General features: G+C 34.3%; 1 protein-coding gene across 4 annotated transcripts in view; it reads left to right on the top strand.

The window, feature by feature from the left end:
• Window positions 1–25,347, top strand: part of LOC145672450 (fatty acid synthase-like) — a 41,581-nt gene that overhangs the window by 10,798 nt on the left and 5,436 nt on the right. For all 4 annotated transcript variants that reach the window (XM_081741613.1, XM_081741609.1, XM_081741610.1 and 1 more), the window contains 5 exons: window positions 1,323–1,451; window positions 14,697–14,927; window positions 17,603–17,792; window positions 18,493–18,722; window positions 23,695–23,999. In XM_081741613.1, the coding sequence (XP_081597739.1) occupies window positions 1,323–1,451; window positions 14,697–14,927; window positions 17,603–17,792; window positions 18,493–18,722; window positions 23,695–23,999 (1,085 nt within the window). The remainder of the gene's footprint in view (window positions 1–1,322; window positions 1,452–14,696; window positions 14,928–17,602; window positions 17,793–18,492; window positions 18,723–23,694; window positions 24,000–25,347) is intronic.

Raw genomic sequence — 25,347 nt, 5'->3', positions numbered from 1 at the left:
GTTTGCATAGTGAAATGGTGATTTTATTATACAGTATTATGAGTTCTTTAATGATTAATATATATGTTTGTTTCTTTTATACGAACCACATACTAAAAATTGCAGTCATCGATATCGCCCCAAATTTGTGTTTGTGTCACTTTTAAAAAATGTTTGAGTAACTATAGAATCGTACTGGCCGACTATAATGCTGAAATCCGAAACGGTTATTATGAAATTTGATAACAAAAATAATGGGACGATAGATCATATCATAAGAATGCTATCGAAATCTAGGGACAATAAATGTAATAAATTATCAAACTGTTAATGATCAACAATATACAGGGTGAGCACAGAAACAGTCCCAGGTTTCAAATTAGTGTAACTTTAATATGCGAAGGAATATTTTGCTGAAATTTTGAACAGTGATACATAAACTCAAAAAGTTTCTGTAGCAATAATTGAAATCACGAACACTCGATATGCGCGCCACCTGTAACGCGGGAAATATCGAGGCGGTAATCTAGCTCCAACCACACGTTGTGAAGCATATCCGGTGTGATGGAGTTGACAACATCACTGATGCGTTCTTGGAGATCGTTCAGAGTTGCACGTAGTGAAGGTGCATACATTTTGTCCTTCACAATTCCCCACAGAAAGAAGTCACAAACAGTGAGGTCAGGTGATCTTGGAGGCCACTTGCAAAGAACTAGATCATTGACTCATATGGGTATAACTTCTGACTTGATCATTGGGTATAGCTTCTGAACCAACTGCAGTCGGTACGGGTAACACCGCAAACGCTTACGTAAGATCTTGCTTACTGTTGTTTGTGGCATCTGCAACTCTCTGCTAGCTTTACGTGTAGACTTCTGTGGGCTGTGTACGAAGGCTGCTCTTACGCGCTCCACAGTTTCCTCGGAGACTGGACGTCGCCCTGAGTGTCCTTTTCTTTGATCACAAAGGCACCCAGTCTCAATAAATGTTCTATGCCACTTCACAATGGATTTGTGTGTGGACGCTGCACTCTCACAAAACAGCTTGTTTTTGCAAATTGTAAAACGCACCAGCTTCGTTGCTGTGGGGTGAACGCCATTTTCGATGTTACTGCCCTCTAGCTGCCCTAGTCAGAACTAGGATTCTGAAAAGATAGGTGGGAAAATACTTTGAGTTTACTGAGCTCTGTACAAAATTTCATGTAAATATTCAATTAAATGTTAATTAACTGTTTCTGTGCTCACCCTGTATTTTTCTTCGACCTGAAAGAAAAGCAGCACTATGTGGATCTTTTCTGGAATATTTTTTATGTATTACTGTATTAAGTCTTCAATTCTTCCTAGGTTCAATCGAGGTCTCACGATAAGAAATACTTAAGGCTAATCAATAAGCAATATGCTAAAGATATTCCAGGCCATTGCTACAGAGGATACACATTGGTAAATGTGAAAGAGCAATATCGGGATATTCAGGTACGCAAAATCATTATGTAGCACTCGCATAGCTAGTACTTTATGAGAAATTTGTTTTTTAATGTTATAATTAAGAGTTTTTAAATACTTGTAACATAAACGAGATTGGGTTAGAATGTTTTACATTGTTAATACAATTAAGAATTCTTGAACCATTCACTAGTCAGTGCATCTAATATTTTGCATAATTAGTAAAAATTCCATCTTTCGTAAATATGCCCAGTTCATGTATACAGAATATCTATTCGGACGAAAAGTGTAGTCACAACTTCGTTTGTCTCTAAGAGGAAATGGAGCCAAATTCCATTCTATCGTCTCCATGACCATTAGCTGTATATTGAAGAACTAGAAATAAAATTTTGGTATGGCAACTGTAATTTACAAACACTAATTACGAGGCATGATTTTAAGTAAATACCGTTTTGAAATTAAAAAAAAAAAAAAACACACACACACAAGTATACTTTTCTTAACAATTAAGCATGTACCTTAGTATACTCATCTACATAGTTTCCACCAATATTAAGGCCCTTATCACATCATACAACAAGCTTTTGAAAACCCTCCTCATAGAAGTTTACCGCCTTATTTGACAACCACTGCAACACGATCGTTTTGACCTCATCATCGTCATCGTGATGCTGACCACCCAGATGCTTTCTCAAATGCAGGAACATGAGGTAGTCACTGGGCACTAGATCGAGACTGTATGGAGGATGATCAAGCTTCCAACCAAGTGATATGATGAGATTTTGAGTTTGAGTTGCCGTGTGCGGACGGACATTGTCATGAAGCATAATGATGTCCTTACTCAGCATTCCACGTCTTTTGTTTTGAATTGCAGAGTGCATATTTGTAAAGTTTCACAATACGTCGTAGAATTTATTGTGTGACTACGAGGCAAAAAATCCACAAGCAACAGCCTCTTCCTGTCCCAAAACACAGTACACATGGTTTTCCGGGCTGAGATTGTTTGCTTGAACTTCACTTCCTTGTATGATGAATGACGCTATTCCATGGATTGTTGCTTCGATTTCGGTGTAACGTAAGCCACCCATGTTTCGTCGCTGTGACAATATTACTTTCAAAAATCATCACTTTCTTCACTGCACTGCTCAAGAAAAGTCAACGCATTAGCTAAAAGTTTGGTTTTGTGCATCTTCGTCACCATTTTCGGTATACAGAGTGAGCACAACTTTCGATAATTTAAGCGTTGAGTCACAATTTCATAGAGAACACTTTGTGAAACTTGAGGAAATTTATTACGTAATGACGAAATCGTAAAACTTCTGTTCTCTTTTACGTTTTCGTCAATTTTCTGCACCAAGTCTTTAGTGATGACAGAAGGTCGCCTACTTTGTTTCTCATCATGAACGTTCGTGTGGAAATATTTAAAGGCTCTGACCCATTTCCGTACGTTTCCATTGCTCACAATGCCTTACCCAAACACTTCACTAATCTGGCGATGAATTTCAGCCGCTTTCACTCTTTTAGCACTAAGAAAACGAATCATAGCACATATTTCACAGTCGGCGGAGGCATTTGAACTATTCACAGACAGCCATAAACACGATCCAATGTTTGCGTAATGGCAACCGTGGCTTGCCAACAGGTGTAAATCAGTGGCGGCCGGTGGATTGTGGTTTCGGATGTTGCAGTACGAACGATAAGAGACAGAAGATATAAAGTTGACTCAATGAGTAATCAGCATAACTTTAGATGCAAATGCTACGTGTGTGACGTGTTAAATTAAATAAAATTCTGTTTTTAAAAAATAAAAAATGCAGAACATTTAATCCGATTAATCACCTTAATTAATTAGTAAGATCATTCTCCTCTCTTTGATTGTAGCAAATCTGCCTAATACATACTGGTTGGGAAAGCATAACCAATGGCCATAACCTTTCTTGGAACATTCAATTCCTTGAAAGTGTCAATTCTTTCTCATGTGGAAAAAAACTTTTCGTCTTTTGCTGACGTTATAGGTATTTTTTCTACAGTTAATATTAATTACAGTAGCTTTATAGATTCACTAAATATTTTTCCTAGATTATTGCGAACGATTCATTCTAACAAACTCAGTCCCTGACAGTGATCCGAATTCCTCTTCAGTGTTGACTGAAGAGAGTTCGTAGCAGAGATTAGTGTTCTAAAAAATGTACATTGAACACGCTTTATTCACAATTTATCTAGAAAAATTTAAAATAAATTGTGGAAATGTATCTAGTGCATACTGCCAAAGATGCCCTGTAAATTTATTTATTTATTTATTTATTTATTTATTTATTTATTTATTTATTTTGAACACACTCCTGAATTGCACTTTGCTTGTTTTGTCTAAGCCTTAATTGTAAGTTTTTCCTCAGTTGAAAGCTGGGCAATTTTTTTGTAAGTTATTTACAGAAGTCATGGTATGCATTTCATTCAGTTTGTAGGTTATGTACAGAATTAAAGCACACACAATAAAATTAAATCTAATAATTAAAAACCAAATCAACTGATACAAAATAGGTACTGGTATATATGAATTCCGAATGTCACATATTCATACATCAACACACACACATGTGAGTAAAAGAAAAAAAACTACATTCCAAATCAACCGTTTTGGTTGTTACGCAATGCACGATGAACACAATATACTTCCACATGAGGCGAAACAATGCTTACCAATGTGATATGTTCTGGAAAGGAAATCTCGAAACCCGCCAGATGAAGGATCAGCATGTAACAGAAATCAAAAATCAAAGAACATAAAAAAAAAAAAAAAACAGGACTGCCAGTTCTACACCCAGAAATGTTAACTGGGAGGGGTCCAAAGTATTTGAGGGAGGTCCAATACGTCTATATAATATGGAATATGTCTTGTACTGCACCCGAAAGGAAGATAAGTAATTCTTTCTTACTGTCATCTATATTTTTAGAAAAAAATGATTGAACGATTATTTTTATAAGAAGAGTACATGATGAGGCCTAAAATAAAATATTTATCCTACATCAATCGTTTCTCTGTTAAACAAGCATAGTTCGTTAAGAAAGTCTACAAGTGTTAGTCAAGTTTCGAAATTTTTGGGAGGTCCGGACCGGGTGGACCCCCCTCGTGGCTACGCCCTTGAACATTGCTAACTAGTCCCAAATTCAATGTGGCGTTCCCCATCATACAGTTTTATGGGGAAATTAATAAGAGTATAAAATATACTTATTTTATAAAAGAAATATGTTTATTCTAAAATACTATCCACAGAGGGGGGGGGGAGCGATTTTACATACTGACTTAATATTTGATTCACAAATTACTGTAGAAGAAGCCTTCATTATCAATATAAGCTAAGAATTAACTTGTAAATGCGGATCTACTTTCATTTGTTTTCTCCTCTACTAGATATTTTCTTTCTTATTTTGTAATTCTGCAATCACTTTTTTAATTGTCATTATATTGATTTGCTTCAGTATGGTCCCGTAATTTAAAAATATGAATGCATGAAAACAAATTCCATTTGCTAATTGCTACTGAAAGAAAATTCAGAAATCTTATTTAGCGCCAATAACCTTCTCGTTCACTGGAAACCGTGCTGTGTTGCAGAAGCACTGCAACGACCAGTCCCTTTAACTTTTGAGATAGGGAAAAGGAGACTTAACATTTGCTCCAATTGCCGCGCAGAAGGAATCTGGCCGTTGTATGCTCGTTGCAACACAATATAAATTAGAGACTCTGTGACGAATTATTTTTCGATTTTTAAAACGGATTAACGGAACGGACAATTACAGAAGTAAATATATATATATATATATATATATATATATATATATATATATATATATATATATATATATATATATATATATATATATATATATATATATATGTTATTTAAAGTATATATGCAAGTATTAAAAAGTATTTTTCTGCTCTTTACTACTCTTGATAATAATATTTTTTTTCTTGAAATACTTTGGTCGTTACGCAACGCTACAACACTAACATTAGCCGCCACTGATGTAAATACAGCGCTGCAGCGGCTGAATTTTAAAACGATAGTTAGGACTTAAAAACTATGCAACGAATCAGGTCATTTGAAAACTATTGAGCCCTTTCGCACAAAATGGTTTAGTGTGCCAAATTGCGTACGTGTATGAATCGTAGCGGTTAAGACCTAACATCGTTTGGCAACTGACAGTGGTAGATGTAGACATGCGAAAAGTGCTGCAATTCTTATAATCAAACGCAATGTATTACACCGTGAAGACGAGTAAATTTTCTGCAAAACTGCACTACGTTTTATACTTTTATTTCGATAAAGCTCCAAATGTTACCTAAGTCAGTGAAGATTATTTTGCTGTTTACGGGAAAGATGTCTTATCAAGAACAACTGCCAAAGCATGAGTCAGTCGCTTTCGATCTAGAAATTTCAATGTTCAAGATGCTCCTCGCAGTGCTTTCGACCAATCGTATCGAAAGTGAATTATATTCTGGCAAAAGTCGAATAAGACAGGCACGTAGGCAGTTATGGCATTCCCAATGACCTAAACATCAATAACCAGACATTGTTAAACAATTTGTGGAAAAGTGGCTACAAAAAGAAGCTCGACGCTTGATCAAATTTCCATCTACTGCAGCGTAGTAAACTCAATCCATTTCTGAAGATTTTAATCATGAGTTATGAAAATGGATAACTACAACAACGATGTGTGCAAACGATCGTGGTCGAAGCAAGGAGACACTTCACAGTCTGCGGCAAAGACATATTGATCCCCAAGACGATCATGCTGTGTATGTGGTGAGGTTAGAAGGACATCATCATCATGAGTAACACCATAGTACTGTCAACAATTAGCACGAATACACGTAGCAATTCAAAATAAATGGCAGGAATTGTTAACCGAAAGGGTGTAGTACAACACACTGAAAACACCAGACCGCATACATCTTTAACGACAGTCAGAAATTGAAGGAACTTGGCTGGGAAGTTTTAATGCACCCATTATTTAGCCCCGATGTGGAGCCGTCAGACTATCATTTGTTTCGGCCTCTGCAAAACTCCCTGAACGGTATTTAGTTAGTTTTAAAAGAGGTTTGTGCAAGCCATGTTTCACTTTTCTTTTTCTTTTTCTTTTTTTTTACTAGAAATCATAGATTTTATTCAGATGGGACTAACGTGCTGCAAAATGATAAAAGAACGTCGAAGAAAATGGTCAATATGACAAATGAGTCTTGTGGCCTAGCCTTGTCTAATGTATATATGACAAATTGCCAAGCCATACATCAAAATCAAGCCATATATCAGCCATTGCTAAAGATAATAGCAGTATATCAAAATTACAATCTAAATTGATCTCTTGTGATCTAAATTTTGAATGTGTAATTATCAAGCTCTCTAGTCACTCACTAAGATGTTTATTCATACAGTATACATTCCTCCGGATTCAACTGTAATGACAGGTGAATTGTTTTATGAGTTTATTGAGAGTAATATTCCAATAGGAAACACCGTTCTTTGCATAGGGGACTTTAACATAAATCAAATAACATGTTCTAATTTTGACCTCCTACTTTCAACAATAAATGTAAAGACTTAAATAACTTCATGTTCCTGGATGACTTAATGTCCCATAATGACATTCAAAATAGTAATGGCCTAATCTTAGACTTAGTATCTCAAATCTTAATGATGTTTCTGTAATAAAAGAGTGTTCTCTTGTTACTAACGAAGACAGGCATCACCCAGCTTTACTTATCTCTTTCCCACCTGCAGAAACATAAGAAAGAAGTTAAGGAACCCGGTTTTATTTTTAGAAAAGCAGATTTCCAAAAGATGTACATAGAACTCTCTAATATAAACTAGGATTGCCTTTCGTAATCGGATGATGTAAATATTGCATTAACAATATTGCAAATATTGCATTAAATGATTAACAACATATTTTCTGTATGCGTTCGACCCAAAAGACATCAGCGGAAGTTATCCATGTTGATTTACTTGTAATATAATTAAGAAAATAAAATCCAAGACATACCACCATAACAAGTGGAAAAAGGGATCAACAAATATATATTATCATCGCGATTTGAGAGACTGCGTAAAGAAATAAAATCTGACATAAATTAGCCTACAAAACTTTTATTTTAAACTCAGATTGCTCTATCGAAAAAGACCAGAGCCAGATCTGGAGCTTTATTAAACGCAAAACACAGCATTTCGCACACCCGGTGGAAGAGTGTTACAACTCAAAAAATTTAAATTTTGAGGTATCATTGCTCGAGAGAGGAGCGAACTCTACCTGGTGGTATTTTAGCTTAAACGTAACAAAACAAATTTACCCTTAGATGGCAGAAATACCAGTATTTCAGGGAGCGATTTTAATAGAATAACAAACTTTAAAAGTCTAAGGCACAAATGTGTAATTTTGACTTGTAACAGTCTTCCACCGGGTGTGCGATTTGTCATCAAACTCCCTTACATACAATGATCATGATATAAAACATGTCAATCAGGGCCGGATTTAGCATTTTAGCGCCCCTAGGCCCAATAATTTTTTCCGCCCCTAGTCTGGTTAAAGTTACTTGCCTAAAAACCTTTTAAAAATTATATCAGGCCTATATGTTAATTGCTTAAACACCACTCCACGATGCAATTTTGTCATTGCAAGTTTTTTGAGGAATTTACTTGTTTCTGGGCTTAACAAATTACCGTTAATGTATTAACAAAAGGTTGGTGAACTTTACCAACAATTATTTGTTCCAATGAACTTCAAAATCAGAATGCTTTATTAGCCTGATTTTTTAAAATCAATTCAAAAAATATGTTAAGTTATGGCTATTTGTTTTTATTTCTAGTTATTTTTTATTTTTTCCCTCTCGGCCGTGCGCCCCTTGGGAGCTTGCGCCCATAGGCCCGGGCCTACGGGGCCTATTGGGAAATCCGGCCCTGATGTCAATGAAATAGCACAGGCATTTGCACATTTTTTCATTCAGTTTTACAACAATGTATCCACCACATACAACGTTGACTCTTTTCTTGCTAATCGGACCGAATGTAATACATTTGACAACTTTCAATTTGATAAAACAAAACTCGGAAATGCTATGCGAGCTTTGAAACTAAAAGCATGTTGTCCTGATAACATCCCCCCTTATGTTGTAAAAGGTTGCAGTCAAGGTCGAATCCAGGATTGTCTGAGGGAAGTGCACCAATAACTACTACTACATTTTAATTAAATTTGATTTTTCTTAATGGCTTTAGGCATCTGTGGTGAATAAGAAATATTGTTTTGCTTGGTGAATCCTTTTGCTTCAACCTTCAGAAAACCGACTTAAACTATTGTTTTTGTAAAGTCATGCTTACTTTTAAGCCCCAAGTGGAAACGTGATGGCAGAAAGCTTGGGAAAGTGTTGCTAGTTTCACTGCTAGCTTCTCATTTTAGATAGTGTATACTTACAATGAATGGGGATGCACCTGCACCAGTGCACTCCCTCTTAATCCTGCCTTGGTTGCAATGATATATTTAAATACCCACTTCATATTATATTTAACATTTCTATTAGAACAAACACTTTCCCAGATAAATGGAAAGAAAGTTTAGTTTGTCCATTAGCAAAATCTGGAAACAAGAGAGAAATAGAAAATTTCAGGCCAATTACTATTCTGTCGCCCTTTGCCAAAATTCTTGGAAGTATATTATATGCGCAAATTTTAAATCATGTAAAACCTGTTCTTTTAACTTATCAACACGACTTCTTACGTAATAGATGTATTGCGACAAACTTATCAACTTTAACAAATTTTATAGCAACAGAATTAGATATAGGCGGTAAAGTAGACGTCGTTTATACTGATTTTAGCAAGGCATCTGACTTCCTTGATCATGATGTCTTGCTACTGAAAGTGGCATCTCTAAATTTTTCGAAACAAGCAATGAAGCATCTTATATCATACTTGCATAATCGAAAACAATATGTTTCATACAAAGGATTTGTTACTGAAAAGTTAAATACTTTATTGGGAGCCCCTCAAGGATCTAATCTAAGTCCCCTGTTATTTCTTTTTGTCATTAATGATATTCCTCTGTGAATTAAAACTTCTTAAGTTCTTCTTTTTGCCGACGATCTCAAATTATACTCCAAAGCAAGTTCAACCGATGACTGCGTGAAACTTCAAAGGATCTAGAGCAGCGTTTCCCAACCGGTGTGCCGCGGCACACTGCTGTGCCGTGAATGGGCCGCTGGTGTGACGCGGGGAAATCGAAACAAAATTATTAATTCTATAGCAATCAGATTGGAAGATACAAGGGAAAATGTATATTAGTATTTCACATTACTATGAACCTCTACTATGAATCTACAATTTTAAGTTTCATACCGTGTACAATTTCAATGTTGAAAAAAGTATTTGTTACCATTGTTATGACCATTGTTGCTCCTTTATTGTTGCAGACCATTTCATAACCTGAAATTTTAAAATATCATTCAATACTTTCGACAAAGCAAACATGTCTACAAATTAACTACATTTTTGTTTTAAAAGTAAGAGATTTGTTTGTTCGTTTGTTATTTAGTGATCTATCTTCTTAATGAAAGGTTGGATACAGTTTTCGAAAAAGAAAGCGTAGTTTTGCAAACCTGAGTCCAATATTTCATTGAATTGTTTTCTATTTTTAAATTAGAATGAAAAGTAAGCATAATGATTAACCACGGGAGAAAACCAGTGATTGAGCTTTCTTCTCTGTGAGAAAGATCATTAATCACAGAAAAAAATACCACCGTATTTTATATTTACAAATAATAATATCTATGAATGTGCCGCAAGAATTCAAGTTACACCCGTAGTGTGCCGCAAGTTGAAAAAGGTTGGGAAAGGCTGATCTAGAGAGTTAAAATATGGTATGATAAGAATGAATTAGTCCTGAATGTATCCAAATGTAAATCTGTATCTTTCACGAGGAAAGAAAATGCAATTGACTTTCCCTATAGAGTCTACAATAAGTGGCACTTCCTTGTCTACCCCAAATACTATCAAAGATCTTGGAGTTATTTATATTTGATAGCAAATTGACCTTTGCTCAACACATTGACGCGATAACGAGTAGTGCATATAGAAACCTAAGTTTAATTTATAAAATACGACAGGATTTCTACAAAGAATCAACATTTATAAGGTTATGTTTTTCATGTGAGGTCAAAATTAGAATACTGTTGTACTGTTTAGACACCAAATGTCACTACTATCCATTTCATAAAGATAGGCCCTTGACTTCGCGGTGCTGCCGTGACGTCCAGTCAAAACTTATATTTCATTGTCGTACCTCGTTGGAATTGCTGGAATGTTGCCTTTTCAATACTTAAGACATAAAAATTTTCTTTGTACTATGTAGTGAGAAAAAAATAGAAATTAATGAAAAAGTGCGTATTTTTTCGTACTTTTTTGGTAGATCAATGTTTATAGAGTTATATCTCAGAAACGAGATCACGTGAAATAATTTCCTGTGTACAATATGTAGATGCATCCATTAACTGTAAGTTGTGAAAAGTTCAATTTTCATCACATGATATTTTTTGTGTAATTAAAACAAATGTACGACGCTCTGATCTCCTTTACCATGGTAGGTAGAGAAACGTACAAAACACTGTTCGTAAATTTGGAAGTCTAGTGTTCCAAATATTTGGAACTATAAACAAAAAAGGGTTTAGTTGGTAGAGTATTTATTTTAAAAAAAATGTTTACTTCAACATATTCTCTGCGTTAAGCGGTGAGCCATGTTGCAGCCTAATCTTTAAATTCCCCGCGCTTATATGAAGAAACAGCATACAGTAAATGGAAGTGCGGCAACGCTGTCGTGCAGTGTTGTCGCGTTCAGGAAGCTTGTAGCGCGAAGCCTACTTCATAAGAATGTAATAGGAAAAAGTATTTATTATAACCTTTCACAACATCATAAAAAAATTAATGCATGTACACTCATGTCCAAAATTATTGTCGGATGTCTATAAATATGTTATTGTAGGAATAGAATTTGATAACGAATTCGCCTGGTATTTCTTATAATGTTAGTATGTGTATAATCGGCAAAGACATGTAGGCTATGTGGCTAATTTCATGCCAAAAGAGCAGTAAATAAGAACAATAAAACGAAACTAAAATTTTCTTATCCATTTAGCAACATTTTGTTTTACTCATGCTAATTTTCGTATTCTTTTCCTATGAAATTTATTACAAATATACATTTCCCGACTCTACATATAGTATCAGTATTAAAAGTACCCTGCAAAATCATTATCAAATTATATTCTTACAAGTCAGTTAAAGATATGCGACGATAATTTTGGACATGAGTGTACACATCTCAATGTAATCGAAATAAAACGTTGAAGTAACACATCCAAAAACTCATCTCTTAATCTATTTACTTCATTCACTTTCGTCATGGATTTGTTGACTCATCGCTGCTCCTGCTATCTTCCCTAATATTTATAAACAATGGCTCCATTTCTACCTCAAGATCTACACTCTCCAGCTTACGAACATGTTAAAAGTTAAAAAGAAATGTACTGTAGCCTTGGCAATCATGTGTTCACCCAAGTTCTGCGATCAATTCCCCTGCCGAATGTAACACAGAATGAATCCTTTGTTTTCTTTCAACGAAAGTAAACAATGCAATGAGTAGGTGACGAGGGCTGTATTTGCGTCTAATCACGTTGCACTGATTAAGTCTTCAACACTTCCCTTCGGTTCGTAGGCGTCAAAAACTTACACACACACTCACATCATATGGGTTCATTGCAATGAGACGGACGAATGGACATTTATATTTTCGTGAGTATATCTTGTGCTTTTTGATTGAAAAAAAAATGGATATACCTTCACGAGCGGCGGTATTACAAAAAGAAGAGGCAAAATGTTTAGCGATAATGAAATTGCAGAACTGATGAATGACACCGACTCAGACGGTTATGAGTTAGTAATTAATAGTAAGGACATTGATTATTCTGTGCTCAGTGGCGTATCCGGGAGTGAACAAGATAGTAACTCTGTTTTAAGTAAACCTGAGGTTGCGCCGGAGAAAAAAAACGCGTCATTCCTATTCAAAGGCAGATTCTAATGTAGCTTGGAGCTCTTAGATCTGAAAACAGATTTTTTGTGAAGTGTAAACTCAATATTACATATCAACTAAGGTTGTGCGTGTTTTTGTTTCTGTGCAAGTGTATTTTGTACTGCGTGCAATAAGTGAAAAACTGACAAAAAGCAACAAATTTTCGAGGACCATCACATGCAAATCCAAACAAGATAAGAGTTCGCTTTTCTAATTTTAAACACTTGTTACATTTACTGTATATCCTGTTAATTTTTAAGAAATTGGTTTAAAATCTATGGAGACATTACATTTTAAAAATATCTCTAAAAAGTGCCGAACAGTGTGCGTGACAAGTTTAAATATCCGTCCGGCTGAGAGTATATACGCGCCAGGAAAATGTGGCAACGTAGCACTCCGTATAAACTGCGATAGCGAAGGGCGCAATCATAATGTCATATTTGTGATTGTTTATCTTTTAAAACAAGTCAAAACAATTTGGTTGAAAAAGCTACTTTAAGATCTTTCTAAAAGTTTTTTTCAGATTGTTAATACACCGCACCAATTCAGAGATAATGATGTCTCACTTTTTACTGAATAACAAGAAAATTATTACGTGTTGAGTAATGAAATTTTCAGAACTTACAGGTAATAGATGCACCTACATATCGTGCACAGGAAATTATTTCATGTTATCTCCTTTCCGAGATATAGTCCTATAAACACTGATTTACCAAAAAAGTACGAAAAAATACGCACTTTTTCATTAATTTCTATTTTTGTCTCACTATACAGTACAAAGAAAATTTGTATGTCTTAAGTATTGAAAAGACAACATTCCAACAATTCCAACGAGGTACGACAATGAAATATAAGTTTTGACTGGACGTCACGGCAGCACCGCGAAGTCAGGGGCCTATCTTTATGAAATGGATAGTAAATACTCTCATGCAATAGAAAATAGATATTTTAAATTCTTAAAAATGCTTGCATATAAGAAAACCGGTTTCTACCCAGAGTATGTTTTCTATGAAGAGTTTGTAACGAATTTTAGTTTTCAAACATCAGAAAAAAGGAGATAAACTTTTGATTTGTTATTTTTACATAAATTATTAAACGGTAAAATTGATTGTTCAGAATTAGTTTCAGAAGTATTATTACGTGTCCCAATAGGTAAGACTAGAACAGCAAACACTGAAACATTCTATTGTAGAAAAGCAAGAACTAACATATTACGTAAGCCTCCTCTGTGGAGAATGTGTGCTTCATATAACGAAATGATTAGACTTCATGTAATAGTTGTATTTAGTATGTCCGAAAACAAATTAAAAATAATTATCAGAAAATAACTTCTGTGTAATTAGACGACGTATATTTGTATATGTATAATAGTGTATGTTAAATAATTATGTATACGACACTATAAATGGGCATTAAGCCTGTTGTGTTGTCCTTATGAAATAAATAAGTAATAAATAAATGAAAAGTGACATGTATGGTTTGACAATGTTATTTTCAAATCACAATAAATGTATTCTTATGACCTCCAAAGACTCAACATTATTCAAACAACCTGCTAATATTACCTAATAATGGACACACGTAAACGGTTTCAATTAATTATAAGATTGAGATTGTTATGATAAAGCAATTAGGAAGTTTGAATATATAGTTTGTTTTCGGGTAAACTGGTTTTGAAATTCATTTCCTTTCTGTTTTTTACATCTTGCAATCAGTGTTGCCAGATCTACAAATGTTTGGATTTCCCGCCTGACAACACTTCTTGGATTTTTTTTTACATTGCATGCATAACTTTTCAAAGATCATGTGAGTAAGGTCGGTCGAAGAAAAAAAGTACTTTGATTAATTTTGTATCCATAATTTCTGAAAGCAATGTTATACGACTTTTGTAGTTAAATCTTAGATATGAAGCTACATAATAATAATAATAATAATAATAATAATAATAATAATAATAATAATAATAATAATAATAATAATAATAATAATAATAATAATAATAATAATAATAATAATGGAATAATACCCCAGATATCGTTTTACATAATTTTTGTTGATATGTATAAACAATTGTATCACTAATATTTTCGCTTCCGAAAATATAGTATTGCATCATGTCATGAATAACTGATGATACATAATACTATATTGTATTCTTCGTAGTATTTTGTAGGGAATAAGAGACCAGTTTGGTTTATATATCCAGGAATGGCTACTCAATGGCTAGGAATGGGTAAAGACTTGCTGAGATTGAAGGTTTTCTCTGAAGCTGTCGATAAATGCAATAAAGTTTTGGAGCCGTTTGGAGTCGATGTCCGTGTAATTTTTAATAGTAATGATGAAACAGTGTATGACAGTCTTATCAACTCATATTCAGCAATTATTGCTCTGCAGGTAAGAATGTAGTTTCTCTTGTAATCAATTTTATAAGTAACTAACTGAACCTGCGCTCTCTACACAGCGCATCATTTGCATATGAGCATAAATCTCCTCCTCATTCCTCACAACATATGTACATGTCCCTTTACAGACATAAGTGAAAGACGTCTTGATTTTAAAAAAATCGGCAAGGGGTATCATAAAGGGGAGATTTTTTCGATTATTTTTTCTCAATATCTCGCACCGTTTGTAAGATTTGAGCCTACTTCCTGTTGGAGTTTCTAATTCATGTATGACCAGTGTTTTCTTTCTTCTTGCATGCAGTATGTAATAAGCAAATACATTATATATACAATTAATTATAATGTCAGTTATATATGGTGTTCATTGGACAAAACACTCAAAAAATAAAGATTTATCTTAAGACTCGAGAAATTGTTATCCTTCCTTTTTCACTATTATTTTTCCATGGAACAAACGCCTGAGACATACACACCCCCAATATACAACATTGTGGTGTTGGAATGTATAACGCATAGGATATGTTTTTTTTTAATTTAAACGCTTCCAGTATACCCTAAAAAAATGTAATAAAGAAATAATGGTCATGTTGTTTTTAAATATTCAATTAAAACTGGACAATCTACGCAAAGTTTCCAATCGATCAGTGAAAACGTCATCTTTCTAGAGCCTGTAGTTTCCGAGATCTCATTGTCGAAAGGATTGCCCACAAACATATAAACATAGTTTAAAAGAACTCGGAAGATGGAAGTACAATTCACGTGCATTGATTTTAGAGAAGGCTTATTAAAATACAAAGGCTTTGAACAATAATTTTATATCATAAACTTTATGAAAAAGATATAGTTAACTAATTTAGACTATTTAAAGTACAAATACTTAAAATGTTTGTCTCTGTTAAAGGTGAAATCACACATAACCGTAAATGAAAGATTTGAAAGCCAAAGTTATAGGTTGGAGCTCAGGCGCTTTTAATTGCTATTGTAGCATTTTAAGAGATAGATTAAAGCGTAGAAAAAATATTAACTTTGCAATTACTGGTGATTGTAATGGGAACCGTTGTATTACATGTATAATGTTTATAAATGCATATTTAATACATAAGTTTATTGCTTCAGTTGCTAGTATTTTTACAAGCGATCCTATTTGGCGATATACACAGACAGCTATAAAAAAATATAAGGGAATACTCATGTATGCAACACGTAATCTTCATAGATCATATTCAGAAACAATTCTGCGTGTGAGTAGCGTCGTGGATTAAGGATTTGACTAGTGTGTAGTTGTAATTTCTGTATTGAGAAATAATTTGGTTATGTTATTCACGACTGATGCCTATTCGATAGAGGCAAGCCAAATACATTAGCCGTAGGGTTGTCCAAATACATTAGCAGAAAAAGATGAGGGAGTATATTCAGTGACGTATTTAAGATTTTGTTTCGGGGGCATATACACAACACGGGCAAGCAGGAAGCAATCGCCCACCTGAGTTTGAGAATTAAATATATTTTAATTTATGCATAAGTTGAAGTGTTAGTGGCAAGAATTGCAGATTGGTGAATCTTATGTGATATGGTACACACAAAAATATAATAGTGAGTCTAACTTTTTATTCTATTTATAGAAGAAAAAGGAATCATCTCTTGGCTTACTTCATTTCCTGGGCTACTTATTGTCCCCTCTTGATTTTCTTTAGTTCAAATATTTACCTTTCTTTATAATTAAACGATATAGATATATCTTTGCTAAATAACCAAAATCTCGTTATGTTGGTATTCGTGCAGGTTGGTGTGGAACATGTTTCGCTTATCAGCTCCTCTTAGTCTTGGTATTACTGATTACGGCCGACTTGAATCACAACTAACAACGGTGGAAAATATGATAGGAGAAACGAAAGTAATAACTAAGAAAAAGAAACAGAAGAGTAGAATGGACAAAAGAAAGAGAAAAAGAATGTAGTTCTTACAGGGAATGAAATTTGGCAAATACAGTATTACTTCTGAACAAAAAGCATAATGGTGGTTATTGTAAATATATATATATATAAATACAAATATATATTTGATGTGATTAAATATATATTTGATGTGATTAATGACGAGTAGACTTGGATGATGAGTAGATTTGGATGGCGAGTAGAGTAGACTAATAGTGAAATAAAAGTAATACCTGAGTATTTATTTGACAGGCTCTGAAAATTCATTTAGTCTGTTTCAAAAATGGTCAGGTATTTTTAAAAGCTCCAAGATTTCTAGTATATCAGGATGCCTGACATTCCTCATATAAAAGAAAGTTAGTTCTGTCTTCGACTTTTAAGGTAAGCGAGATAACGTAATTGAATTTTATGTTTTTGATTGTCATTTGCTTATATAATAAATTATGTAAAACCATTTCCTGCAATTAGTGTATTTGCGCTATGCCCAGGTTTTGTTCAAGTAAGATTTATTTTTAATCTAGTAAATGTAAGGGAAATAATGTTCAGTCAAGGGGAATTATGTCCGGGGGAGATTATGTCCAGGGAGATTATGACCGGGGGAGATTGTGTCCGGAGGGGGCTTATGTCCAGAGGATATTTTGTCCTAGACTCTTTACACCATAACTATTAAATCTAGAGTATTAAATAAGAAGCTATACCATTTCCTTAAATATTAGAATATTGTACTTTTCAGGTAGGATTGACTGATGTTCTTAATGCATTTGGAATATTTCCTGATGGCATCATAGGTCACTCAGCTGGTGAGCTGCCAGCAGCGTATGCAGATGGTTGTTTCACTTTTGACCAGACAGTTCTCTCATGTTATTACCGGGGTCGTTCTCTAATGGAAACGAACCTCATACATGGTGCTATGTATACAGTAGGTATGTTAATCTTATTAACAGATTTCGAATTAACGAAAAAAGGAAAACCACCCACTTGGTGTTTGTCCCGTTGTTCGGCACAACACTTCAGTTACTTGCATGGAGTCTGATCCATAATTAGTTAATAATCAATTTCTAATTATAATGAATTGATAATTCATTACTAAAAGGTAAAGTGCTAATGCTAATTATTCTTTAGCAGAACGTTTTTTACATCTGGGAAAACTTGCAGATAATTCCATGTGCTTGCATCTGAAAATAAAAAGTGGATATGTGAGTATTCGTATTCTGCTCGTAAAGACCAATATTTTTGTTCCTGTAGGGAAACTTGTGAAGACCCTAAAATGTCTGAACCAATAGGAAACTTTCGGGTGTATCCGTATATTAGTCGTAAACGGTTAAGTAGACTGTTTTTACTTACAGAAACAATTTCACTATTTAGAGCCATTTTTTCTAACTCATGGTACCAAATGTTTTATATAAAGATGTATTATATTGTTACTAAAATGTTTCAGAGGTAGGACAATAGTAAAGTAGGTCTTAATACTTTGGTTGAAGATAACATGAAAGTTGTAAGTCAATAGTTTTCTCACAATAGAATTTGATATATTTCACAAGTACCTATACCGTAAGAGGGTTCATAGTGTTCTCACAACAGAATTTGATACTTTTTTACTAATATCCATTTTGTGTATTGCAGACCTTCCATACGATAAATTAATAGATATCCTTCCCCAAGAAGTCGACATTGCATGCCATAATGGATTCCACAATTATTCAATATCTGGACCAGCGAATGTGGTGAATGATTTTGTGAAAACGTTAGAAAAGAAAGAAATTCGGCACAAGATAGTGAACGCAGGAAATGTCTCGTTTCACAGTCGTTATATTACCGAAGTGGCACCTCGATTTAAAGCTTATTTAGAACAGGTAATACTAAGTTTAGATATTTCGAAACGTTAAATAAATGTTTTGTTCTAGTAATATGGACAGAATGATATGTATATGTTATTATGTATAGAGCTCCTTGGTGGCTGACCGGTTAGCGTATGCAACTTTGGTGTGGGAGACCCGGGTTCGATTCCCGGTGGGATTTCATGTAGTTCGGATTCCACGTTAATCTATAGGTCCATGTCTCACATAGCTTCGCTGCTGAACGGACCGTTAAACTAAAAATCAACTCAATGTTATTATGTATAAAACAATATGATAATAAAAGGAACCAATGAAAATATCTTTCTCGTACATTTTGAAAGTGAATTTATATTAGCGTTTCATTACTTGTAGAAAGAACAAAGGAAAAATCGAAAGACCACATTTACTTCAAAATCTTATTTTAAGATAATAGCTTTCCATCTAGACATCATATGTTTGTTGCAATGAAATTGATTTTGCTATCTACTGATATGAAACTTGAGCTCCTTCGTGGCTAAGCGGTTAGCGTACGCGCCTTTGGCGTGGAAGACCCGGGTTCGATTCCCGTCGGGAGCTCATATGGTTCGGATTCCACGTTAATCAGTAGGTCCACGTATCATATACCCTCGCTGCTGAACGGGACGTAAAACTCATAATCAACTCGACTCAACTGATATGAAACTTGAAACACCAGACTACTATTACAGAATGCACTTCAAAGCCGTCTCACATGCTACTTTACTAAGCATGGTTTCTTATTTTATTCAACTTGTAAATTTTGCAACTTCAAATCTCGACTTGTGATATAGTAAATTAATCACCATCATTTGTATCCGAAAATATATTCAAGATACTGTAAATCTTTTACAGTTTTCGACTCCAAACATAACTATTTGTTTTACTTTATTAACATCATGTGATTACATTACAAGAGCGTAGATACTAAGTTCACACCCCTACCAACATTTACAAGTGATAATTGTTACAAGTGGTATGTTATGGCAGAGGATTGGTCTCATATTTTTCCATTGTCCATAAGTTGTAAAGGTTTGTAAATGTGAATGCTTTAAAACTGCACATACAAATCAAGAGGGTGGCTAAATGATGAAAAGCATGAAAATAGTTATAAATTAACACTATCTACTTTTAATACTCTTTTTTTTTATATTTGTAACAAAATATAAGAGTAACAAGAACAGGTAAAATGCAAAATATTCATATAGGTTTTCTCTATAGTTTCAAGTTAAATTTCTAGTTTTGATTCCTAAAGAGGTTTTTTTTTTCTGAAAGTTCGATTAGCAGCGAACATTAAGTGAATTCACACGGAGCCAGTGGCGTAGCAGCTGCCCCCGCAACCCCCGCAGTGCGGGGGGCCCCGAGGTATACGGGGCCCCGAAGTCTTGCGATGAATAAAGATTTAAGGAAGTAGAGCTTCAACCTTACTTCTGTCGGCTTTACAACTAGGGCCCCTTCTCTATACTTAGCGGGGGGGCCCCGCCACTGCACGGAGCACATGGTTAACCATACATCACAAAGAGAATTCTGTTTTCGAATAATTAGTACAAAGTACAGAGCAGTTTTACTATATGGATCCATAGTATAAGTAGTACTGCCGTGTCGTGACAAAACGCTGTAACTTTGGCGAAGAAGTTTTGCGAAAATGAGCCTTAAAGTTTTCATCCGAAAATGTGATTTGTATCGTATAGAACCAGTGTATTTTGACTTTGCAAACACGTGGTCACATGTAATGTTACGTAAATGCATGTTGTGTGATTAAATTTGGTGAAAATTGATTGGTTGACCATTATTGCCTAGTTACACTGGTTCTACACGATACAGATCACATTTTCGGATGAAAACTTTAAGGCTCATTTTCGCAAAACTTTTTCGCCAAAGTTACATCGTTTTGTCATGACACGGCAGAGTAGTAGGAGTAGGAGTAGGAGGAGAAACGGGTTAGAAGCCCCGCAGGGGTTCGTTGGGTTCTGCTCTCTACATTAAATGGGCAACTTAAAGACTTCTCCACATTTTCCCGTGCATTTTACAATCTGTGGATCCATATACTAAAACTGCACCCACAATACGAAACATTGAAATATTAAAGTACAATAAACACAAATAAAGAACCCATAAGCAATAGAATAGAGGACTATTATAAATCATGGCACAGGAACTAAGGCGAAATTTAATGTTCCTATTTTCTCATTTCATGATTTTGACTACACAGGTAATTTAATATACACACTAGAATATCGTTTAACCAAACCAGTTTTCATTCATTATATAAACTCATCCTTTCCAATTTCAAAGCCTAGTTGGAATCACAATTAACATTTTTGCATGAGAATTTTCTTTGCCACCTATCGTCGGGAAGTTTACAATGACTGACCTACCTTACGCAATAGCTCAGAACATTTTTAGTTCGGTAAACTGCCACTAGAGGCGCTAGTAGTACTAGCCAAGGTTAAAGGTCCTCATTCTATAGCCAGATCTGGTAGCATTTTCGCGGATCCCAAGAGTTTCAGATATCCTCTGATCTTATTGGCCGATACAGATAGGACATCAAGAGTCATGACCTACATATAGTGGAAAGTAAAGGCCAATCTACCAGATCGACCAACGCCTCAAGACACTTACGCCAAGAGAACCAATTCCACGTCTCCGCAGCCAAAAAAATCGCTCCCGGACGTCGTCTCTTCAGATACTAATGGTGAAATTATGAAAGATTTTATTAACATATTTCGTGATCATCAGATTAGGAAAATCACTTCCGCAATTAGATGTCGCCTACCAAGGCTAAAAAATTCAGAATATATATTCACGAAACTCTCAATTCTTTGTGAAATCATGGATGAAATAACCACAGAACATTAATTCTGCATTCAGGACCAAACCCTTATCAGGGCCACTTCAATAAAATATGATTGGTTACTTAGAGCACCAATCCGGTTTCAGCCCTTGTACGAAACTACCAATGGTGGATTTCCATCCTACTTCATCTCCTATAAATACCATAGATATCCTCAATTCTACAGACAGAGCGACAGTTGTTTATGTCTAACAATACCATTTGCAAACTACATCATATTCCGTTTCAAATCACATTCGAGTCAGGGATTCATCAGCAAAATCTGGACCTCAAAATATCGATTGTCATATACCGTTCAGTTCAGTTCAGTTCAACTGCTTTCGGCCCTCGTAGCCGAGCGCGAAATGCTAGTAGTAAAAGTCGTTTTGGCGTGGGTTCAAACCCTGCCCAAGGAATTTTTTTTCTATTTTTCTAAATTTTCATGATATTTTTTTCATTAAAATAATATTGAAAATAATACTCAAAAAAGTGATTTACCGATTACTTTTTAAAATTTTCATAACACTTTTTTCATTAAAATAAGCTTGCAGTTTTACTATATGGATCTATAGTAATAATAATAATAATAATAACAATAATAGGAACGGGTTAGAAGCCCCGCAGGGGTTGGTTAGGTTCTGTTCTCTTGCTCAAATTTTTCTGTACATTTTACATGACCAACTTCAAACAGCTGGCTAGGGTAACGCGCGAAAAATAATACAGGGTAGTGCGCGAATACTGAAACTCTTGGGATCGGCGTAAATGCGATGTGGTACATAAGGAATACTTACAATTAAGTTTATAAAACATTCATTTATGTGTCGATTACTTTACGAAGTTTTACAAAATTCTTGAAAATTTCACATCTGTGTTTTTTCTTGTTAATTTCTTTTAAAGTATTAATTCCATAGCAAATACATAGCTCATGCAGTTGGTATTTGTAAAAAAATGTTTATAAACTATCGATCATACGTATATTAAAATATTAGTTATAATATCTATAGGAATATCCATGTTCATATGTTTATATTAAATTGTTACCAATTATGAAACTGATAAAAGTAAAAATTGTTAGCAATGTTAAGTTATTAAGTTGAATTGTTCTAATTCTTGTCTACATCCAAGTTCTATCTTATCAAAATTCTTTAAACTTGATATTGAGTTTTCATGATCAATAAATTATTTATTTTTCTTGTTATTAGTTATTTTTTGATTCATAATGTTGGTATTTAAAAGTTATCTAACAAAACTTGTAAAAATTCAAAATATTTTTACGTAACTAACAACTACATATTATATCATCTTAAACTTCAACATCTTTTATAAAGCAAGTTTCTATCTATTCATCCCATCGAGTTTGACTTCCAACACATATTATATTGTTCTGCTTATCGTTACATTACTCTGATATTTGCATCAGAATTATTTCTTAACACAATGCACAAACAGAGAATATAATCAATTCTCGTGTTTTTCTTACAAAGTATTAGTTTTAAATAACTTCCTTTGTAGAATATATCAACTAGAAACTATTGATAATGATATCGAAGATATAGCCTATATATATTTTTTTTAATTTCTGTGAAAGTTGAAATAATGCATACATGTCTAATTCGATATTTTTCTTTTTCAGATTCGCATCTCAAAAATAAGTTCAAACTCACAAATTGGCCTTGTAAACGTGTACTCAGTAGTTGAGAAAAATATAGTCGACAATCTTTGAAAAATAATTTATAATACAAATGCCTCACTGAGATTCGAAGCCGAACCATGCACACAGAAAATATGCATGTTAGTTACTTAGAATCAAAGCACCATTCGTATATTTATGTATTCCGAATGTATAGAAGAAAAGTTTGGCTAACTTAAGCTCTCATTTTGTGATTTAACGTTCCATGATTATGTGGCGAGGCTAAAATCAAGATGGATAATAATGACGGAACTAATTTTAAGGAGGAGGGAGGAAACGGGAGAACCAGAGAAAACTCACGCACATGGTGTTTGTCCTCCACAAAGCTCACTTGGCAGGAGCTGGAGCTAAATTCTCAGAAAGATTGTATAAGTAAATAAATAAAATTTTGTTGATACTGTTAAGTCTCACGTAATACAAACTACATGTAGTAAAATTAAATCTTTCAGCTGATTCCTGAGAATAAATTACGAAGTTCTCGGTGGATTAGTTCATCTGTTAAAGAAGAAAACTGGGATTCAGAAGATGCCAGATACTGTTCCCCGCAATATCACACAAATAACCTTCTGTCCCGAGTACTATTCGGATCAGCAATAAAACACATTCCTAATAACGCCATCACCATAGAGATAGCACCTTATGGCATTTTCCAGTCTGTGCTCAAGAGATCACTAAATCCAGAAATCCTCAACGTGCCTTTATGCGTGAAGCACAAAGAAAATAATTTGGAACACTTACTCAAAGTTTTAGGAAAGTAAGTATTCTCTTTATACAGTATATTTTAGTTGTTTGGGTCGATTGAGATGAAATTCAACATTTAACATAAATCAGATATAGGCGTACAGTATCATGTGAAGAAAGAGAATTTGACTACAGTCTTTCCATCAAAAGTCAAAATACCCTTATCTACGGAGAACTTTTCATCAATATAAAACTTAAAGCCATCTTTATTAAAGTTCCGTCATAGTTAATTCTGTTTTATAATAGCATTTTCCGTTTCTTGCAGATAATAATTAAATGTTAAAGGTTAGTGTTCCTTCATTCTTATTATTTTATTTAGTTTACCATTCTGAGTGTCTGAGTGTAAATCTTTTAGAACCTGGATATCTTATTCGGTGTCTAACGTGAAACCAGCCATGCATACAAACTGCAAACTGGTGACAAAGTTGGCATTTATTTACAGAAGAGCTCTGTAATTTTTTTTGAACACATACCATTTCTTAAATCTTTGTCCATGTAATTAGGGATAGTCATTTCTGTCATGGTTTTTAGAAAGACCTCCATTGCTTCCCTGTATAACAGTGTGGTGATTACTGCAACCACAATTCTATTTAATGTCCTTTGCAGTACAGTAGATCATCTTGTTGCTACCAAATTTTCTCTTAGTAAGATGCACTTGTAGATTAGGTTTTTATGATTTGTTATGACTAGTTACTCTCACCGAGCCTTCGGCTTGCTCTGCACTATAAGTAAAAGCCGTCCTTAATTAAAAACTCTAATTGTTTCCATTTAATTTCACCAAACTCAGTTATTCAAAAACTTCCTTACACAAACAATCGTTTGCATATGTAATGACATCTACTGGCGTCAATCAGGCAAGCGATAGAACAAGTAGCGACATCTATTAGCGTGATACACATACTGATACGTGTACCGTTTATTATTAGGATTATTTTGATACTGATTATCTATATAGGCCTATTAAAATGCTAGATTTATATGTTTGTCCGCAATCCTTTCGGGAATGAGATCTCAAAAACCACAAGTGCTAGAAACGAGCCGTTTTCACTGTTCGTTTGTGTAGATTGTCTACTTCTCATTAAAATTTTCAAAAACCGTTTCATTATTGTTCTATTCAACATTTTAGGGGCCGTTTTGGGCCCATAAGTTTAATATTGTGGCAGGTCGAAACTACGGCAACCAGGGACATTGCAGGCGCTTTACTTAAATCAGAATGGCAAAACGTACTGCAACTTCAAAGGCTGGCAACTTCAAAGACCTCAAGAGACGTAATGAGGTGTCTCGGATGGATATGGACTAATTAGAAAAAAATATTTGCACTTGATATCGTGTTACTTCTACAAATTTGCTACAAACTCACT

The sequence above is a fragment of the Thermobia domestica genome, chromosome 2 (genome assembly GCF_964235325.1).
Source record: "Thermobia domestica chromosome 2, izTheDome1.hap1.1, whole genome shotgun sequence".
NCBI lineage: Eukaryota > Metazoa > Arthropoda > Insecta > Zygentoma > Lepismatidae > Thermobia > Thermobia domestica.
This window is presented reverse-complemented; position numbering and strand designations above follow the sequence as displayed.